The sequence below is a fragment of the Acanthisitta chloris genome, unplaced genomic scaffold, assembly GCF_000695815.1.
Source record: "Acanthisitta chloris isolate BGI_N310 unplaced genomic scaffold, ASM69581v1 scaffold17894, whole genome shotgun sequence".
In the NCBI taxonomy this organism is placed as follows: Eukaryota; Metazoa; Chordata; class Aves; order Passeriformes; family Acanthisittidae; genus Acanthisitta; species Acanthisitta chloris.
The window spans coordinates 1-6,697 of NW_008667817.1; the positions used below are offsets into that span (position 1 = coordinate 1).

Sequence of the window (6,697 nt, forward strand, 5' to 3'; positions counted from 1 at the left end):
CTGAGACCACCAAGTCCAACTGTTCCCTTGGCACTGCCAAGGCCACCACTAACTATATCCCCAGTGCCACATCCAACCTCTCCCCGAGGGTTCACTGTGCCTGTGGCACAGGCAGGGAGCACACCAGGCCCCTCCTGTCACAGAGTCATCATGGAATGGTTTGGAATTGAAATTCCTCCCTGTGAGGTGCTGAGGCACTGGCACAGGTTGCCCAGAGAAGCTGTGGCTGCTCCACCCCTGGGAGAGCCAGGTTGGAGCAGCCTGGGCTAGTGGAAGGTGTCCCTGCTCATGGTTTGGGTGGAACAAGATGAGCTTTCAGGTCCCTTCCTATGACAATGGCAGGATCTGGGGTTGCAGTGGTTAAATCCTTATGGGAATACTCTTCTTCCTTTGCCTCCAGAAAAGACTGAAAGGAGCCTCTGCCTTTCCACTGCCTCTGGAGCAGTAAGTGCTGTTTTGTTCTGGGATTATCTGTCACCCTGAATTCCCCTTGCTGTGTGGATTGAGGGACCTTTCCTGCTTTGCTTGGAGAGGGCAGTGAGTGGGGAGAAGGTGGTGCTGGGGTTGAGGCTCTGCCCAGCCGTGCCCTGCGCAGAGCTCTCTGCGGGGAGAGACTCGATCCAAGAGAGCTCTCAAGCACATATTTGGCTTCATCATGGCTTTAGTCCCACTGATCTCTTTAGAAGCTGAAGTTAAGCGCATGCCCAAGTGCTCTGGTGGATCACAACCCAAGAAAGGCCTGTGGGACTCCACCAGTTTGGGATGGTGCTGTTCCTCCTCCCTGGCAGCGCTGGAGCTGGGCTGGGACCCTTCGGTGCCACGGAGCTGACGCCTCCCTGGTTTCCTGATGTGCCCTGGATTTACCAGATTTTGATGTGTCTCTTCCCCATGCTCCATTATTCTGCTGAAACTCAATCAACTCTAGCTGTGGAGAGGTGGAACAATGTATAGGAGAAACCTGAGCTGGGATTTTCCAGCCTTTACAGATGTGGTGGCCTGAAAAGCACGTTGGGTATTCCATTAGCTGGATGCCAACCCTGAGGAGTGGGTTGGTGCTAGAGCTGGAAGCCTTTCTCAGGCATGAGCTCAAGCCTCAACCAGCCCTGCCATGTTTTACACACTGGAAATAGCAGCAGCCCTTGAGCAGATGCAGTAATTTTAGCAGACACCACAGGAGCAAGACCAGAATCTGAATTTTAGTGATGTTTCCTGTTCGGGGGTTTATACCTGCCAAGAGGCTCCACACACACCAGACAGTGATGGGTTAATCCATGCTGTTACCTGGTTTATCTGGAGACATGAGTCCTGGTGTTCCCACAGCACTTCAGCTCTGATTCCTGCTCTTCTCGCTTTTATCACGGAATCATAGGATGGTTTGGGTTGGAAAGGACCTTACAGACCATCCTTAGGCCATGGGGACTCATCAGCTGTGTGGCTTCCCCTTGTGTTGTCCCTTTGTTGTTCCTTCTCTTTTTGCTCCCATGAGCTCCCAGCCATGGTCTCCCTGGGCTGGGAAACTGCAGCCACTGGAGCCTCTCGGAGCACAATGCATTCCTCCCTTCACACAGCCCAGATTCCCTGAGCATCAGATGTGACCTGTATTTTCCTCATTCACACTGGGACGGAGTGGGAAGGACTTTCCCACGCTGGGCTGAGCAGAGAGCTCACCTCATGCTCACTGACCAGAACGGATGGGCCTGTGCTTCCAAGCATGGAAAGAGCCAGTGTTTGGCACGGATGGCTCTCTGTTCCCACCAAATTCAGCCCTGGAGGGGCAGGTTCAGGACTCTCTGCACAGAGGCCTCTGACGTACGAGTGCTGGTGTGGCTTGGAACAGCTCCAGCCGTGGCCCTGGGGAGTCCCAGGTCTGTGACTCCCATCCTCGGGCGCAGGAATGGTGCCACATGTCCTGAAGAGGTTTGGGCATTGGGAGAGGAAAAGTTCAAGAGCTGAGGTTCATGGTGGAATGGGCACGAGTTGTGTGGAGCTGTGTGACCTGTGGATGGACTGGATTTCATAGTATCATAGTGTGTTAAGAGTTGGAATGGAGCTCAGAGATCCCCCAGCCCCAGCCCCTGCCCTGGGCAGGGACACCTCCCACCAGAGCAGGTTGCTCAAGGCTCATCCAACCTGGCTGTGAACACTAGCCGCAGCCTCCCTGGGCAACCTGGGCCAGTGTCTCACCACCCTCACAGGGAAAACTTCTGCCTGATAGCTAATCTAAATGTCCTTCTTGCAATTTCTCCCCATTACTCCTTGTTGTGTCCCTGCAGTTCCTAATAAGGAGATTTGGACATCTGGGCATGATTCAAATCTGCTTTTCTCCTCTAGGCACCTGAATGAGGGAAGCTGGGCAGAGGTCAGGCAGCAGCTCCAGGAATTCACACACACCACCCAGGTAAAGGTCTGGAACAGGCATTGGATCCAAAGCTTATCCCTCACCCATGGCAAAGATGAGCTGGCCCAAGCAACACCCGCCCTGGCCCAGAAGCAATTAGCAGTTAGACTTTGATGAGCCTTGTGTGGCCCTTCCAACACACAATATTGTGTGATGCTGTGATTTTGTGGCAGGACAAGAGGAAATGGCTTCAAGCTATGTCAGGAAAGGTTCAGGTTGGTGTATAGGGAGAATTTCTTCAGGGAAAGTTTGGTCAAGCACTGGAATGGGCTGCCCAGGGCAGTGGTGGAAACATCATCCCTGGAAGTGTGTTTAGGAACATCTGGGGCAAGGGTTGGACTTGGTGATCCTGAAGTCTTTTCCAACCTACATGATTCCATGATTCTAGATGACTTGGTTCATGTCTAGGCTGAGTCTGAATCAGTTTCCCAGTCTGGTTTCCCCTGGCTGGAAGGATATTCTCTTCCATGTTGTGCCTTACCTGTCCACAGCCACCTAAGGAAGTGCTCCACCATTCCCTAGGGATGCAAACCTTTGGTTTAGCTTTGGGTGTATCTTTGCAACCAAAATAAGGGAGTGGTGGCAAAGTGGTCGGACTCTCCCACATCCCTCTAATGTCACAGTTCTCTCTGTTTTGCCCATGGAATTCTTCCCCTGCAGGAGGACCTGGAGCAGCAGCGCTGCCAGCTGCTGACCAGGGCTGTCGTGGCAGAAGAGCAGGTGGCAGAGCTGCAGGAGTACATAGACAAGCATCTTGCAAGGTGAGGGATCTCCCTTGGGCTGTGTGCTGCTTTGTGCTCCCAGCTGATCCCCCAGGCTCGTTGCCAGGGATGTCCCTGTGCCCATCCCACTGTGCTGACCTCGCTGCTGCTGGTCCAGGTCTCCCTGGAGCCTTCACAGGAAGCTGAGAGGATGTGCCTAAAATCTGAGGCCTCCCAGCACCCCCTGATCCATGTCCCTCTCTCCCTGGCTCAACCTGCCCTGGGGAGGGAGAACAGCTGCTCAGGCAGGGAAGGCTGAGGACATCAGGGCACTTCTGTTGGACCATGATCCACCTGTGCCTGCTCTGCCTCCCCAGCTGGCTCTGCTGGGAGCTGGAGCAGACTCTGCCCTGCCCTGGCAGTGCCAAGGAACAGCTTTCCTGGGGAAAAGCTGTGTGTGTGTAGGTGCTGGGCACAGCTCCCAGCGTGGCTCGCTGCCTGGGCACTGGCCCCACATGGGGGTGACAGTGCTACCTCCACTCAGGTACAGGCAGGAGATCCTGAGGCTGAGGGGCACCGAGGGCAGTGAGGTGCTACAGGCACTCAGTGCCCACCCAGTGCCCAGAGCCAGGACCAGCAGCCACGAGCCATAGTGCCCCACGGAGCAGCACCAGCAAGGGATGAGCAGCATTCAGAGGTTTGTGGTTCATGGGCTGCCAGGCAATGTCCTTCCAGGCCAGGAGTGGGAGCACGGGGTGTTCCTGGGCTCAAGGTCACAGGTCTGAAATGAGACAACTGTGCCTGTCCTCGTCTGTCTGTCAGCTGCAGGAAGTCTGCTGCTCCCTGAGCACACCACGGGCTCAGGTTCCCAGGCAGCTCTGTACTGCAGGGCTGCAGGGACAGGCTCCTGTTCCTCCTGTGACATTTCTCCCGGGCCAAACCTGGAGCGGAGCCCAGGGGCTGCTCCTGCCTCACTCCCCTCCAGCTCCTGTGAGACACAGCCAAGGGACTGTGGCAGCAGGTCAAGGGAGGGGATTCTTCCTCTCTGCTCTGCTCTGGTGAGACCCTCCTGGAATACTGCACACAGCTCTGGTGTCCCCAACATCAGGACATGGAACTGTTGGAGCAAGGCCAGGGGAGGCCACTACGCCGCTCAGAGACTGGAGCACCTTCCCTGTGAGGACAGGCTGAGAGAGCTGGGGCTGTTCAGCCTAGAGAGAAGGTTGTGTGGAGACTGCAGAGCACCTTGCAGGAGCTGAAGGGGCTCCAGGGAAGCTGCAGAGGGACTCTGTGTTAGGAACTGCAGGGACAGGACAAGGGGCAATGGGCACAAATTGAAAGAGAGAAGTTTAGATTTTAATTTAGAATGCTATATGGATGAGCACAGTCAAACTGACCCTTCAGGAAGGTGAGCTGGACACACTCCTTCCTGTGCCACCTTCAAAGGGACAGCCCGAGGCCAGGAGCAGTGGCTGCTCCAGCTCCAGGAGTGTCCTGCAGCTCAAGGCAAAGCACAAATCTCAAAGGAACAACCAACCAAATGTTTATTTTGTAAAATGAAATAAAGTGGCAAAAGTACAGAAAGAGGCACTGGAGCTTCAGCCCTTAAACCCTGTGTTAATCCCAGGGTTTCTAGTTCTCGTTGTCTCCTCCCTTGCTTCTCCCAAACTCTTTGGAAAACTGAGGCACTGCCACACTGAGTCCTCGGGACACACCTTGGCCAGCAGCACTCCCTGCGCCCTGAGCTGAGCCCCAGGGTCGTTAGGCTGCCAGGCCTAACGAGGCTGCTGCCAGCCCAGGCTTCCCTGGGCACTGCTCCGTGCTGCTCGACGAACCTCCTTTATGTCATAGGCCCAGACCTGCTCCAGCCCCTGCCCCAGGGAGCTGCTGGGGGGCCAGGAGGGGAAGGGGAAGCGTCCAGACACCACTCGGGCATCGTCGGGGAGTTCCGCGAGGAGCTTGGTGGCCAAGGGAGGTTTCTGGGGAGAGACACACACGAGTGGCCTTAGGACATGTAGTGCCAGTGCCACCAGGGACCACGTGGCACTTCTGGCTCCTGAGCAGGGGCATCAGCCAAAGACCCTCCAAAGCACAGGGCTGGCACTGGCCCTGGGACCAGGAGCAAGTGATGAGCAACAGGACAAGAGGAAATGGCCCCAAGTTGTGCCAGGGGAGGTTCAGGTTGGATATTGGGAAAATTCCTTGATGGAAAGGGTGGGCAGGCACTGGCAGCTGCCCAGGGCAGGGCTGGAGTCACCATCCCTGCAGGGGTTTAACAGCCACATGGATGTGGCACTTGGGGACATGGTTAGTGGTGCTGGGGGAATGGTTGGATTTGATAATCTGAGAGGGCTTTTCCAACTGAAATGATTCTATGGCTCGGTAAATCCACATGGTGCTGCATGCCAAACCACTCACTCCCAGCAATGCCCACTTGGCCTTATTCTCTCCCAGATTTTCTCTTTACCAAGGAAATCCTCCTCAAGCTTACTCTGACCAATCTGGGGTGTGAGGGACCAACTTACCACGCTGGGGGCTAGGAACACAATCACATTGTAGCAGTCAGAAAGATCCACCTTAAAAGAGGAGGTAAAGGGGAATGAAAGAAGCAACAGGCAGACAGGAAATAGGGGGAAGTGTTTATGTGTTACCTTGAGGATGATCTTCTGGACATTAGAGGGAGCAAAGATACCCCAAACCACGTGGGACAGGGAAGTGTGGTATGAAAGCAGCACCTCTTGGAAAACACCTGCCTCCAGCATCATCCCAGGAGCAGCTTCCCTGCTGGATTCTCATGCACCTGATGCCAGCCTTAGCAGCTCAGCTCTGAAGGTCACCACACCCACCTCTGACGGTCACTGCCTGCCAGCAGCAACCAAACCACTCCTCCAAGCTGCTCCAAGAAGGAGAACTGGGCATGGGCTGCCCAGGCTGCTGTTCCCCTGGAAACGAGGATGGTTTCCACCTCCCGGGAGCAGCGTGGGCTGGGGAAGCAGCAAGCAGCCACCAGCAAAGCTAACCTGGAGATGGAGACCAAGCCCTGGCCCTGCCTCCGCACACGCAGGCCCTGGGGATGCTGTTACCTTCCACAGATCTTTCTTCAGGAAGGAGACCTTCCCGTGGTACCCAGCCTTCCAGGCACGGTAGTTGGAGAGACACAGCAGCCAGGGATTGAGCTCATAGCCTAGGGCAGGTCTCAGACCTTGCTTGTAAGCCTCAACCACCTGGAGAGGGGAGAGAGAGAGAGGTCAAACTCAAACAATCCTCAGTGTTGAGTCTGGGGGACAATCTGGGCACAGGGGCAGGGACTGATGCCAGTTCCACTCCCTCCCTCCTGTTGGCTCCAGGGCAGGGTGACCTTAGTCCTCAGCACCTTCCAGAGTGCTCATTCCCACCCTACTCACTGCATGTGAGGTCTTCTAGGGCCACCTAGGACCACCTACAAACATCTGGGCCCACCTAGAAGCACCTAAGAGTGTCTAGGGCCATCTAGGACCACGTAGGGTCACTTAGGACCACTTACAACCATCTAGGACAGTCTAGAACCACCTAAGACCACCTAGGGATGCCTAGGACCACTTAGGGATGCCTAAGACCA

The 6,697-nt window shown here is 55.4% G+C and overlaps 1 protein-coding gene across 1 annotated transcript in view; it reads right to left on the reverse strand.

Annotated features, from left to right (window-relative positions):
• Positions 1-4,874: 4,874 nt before the first annotated feature.
• The window catches only part of FAM173A (family with sequence similarity 173, member A), a gene marked incomplete at its 5' end in the record, with an annotated part of 3,133 nt that continues 1,310 nt past the window's right edge, over positions 4,875-6,697 (reverse strand). Inside the window, 2 exons of the mRNA XM_009072675.1 lie at positions 4,875-5,078; positions 5,625-5,675. Of these exons, the coding sequence (XP_009070923.1) occupies positions 4,875-5,078; positions 5,625-5,675 (255 nt within the window). The remainder of the gene's footprint in view (positions 5,079-5,624; positions 5,676-6,697) is intronic.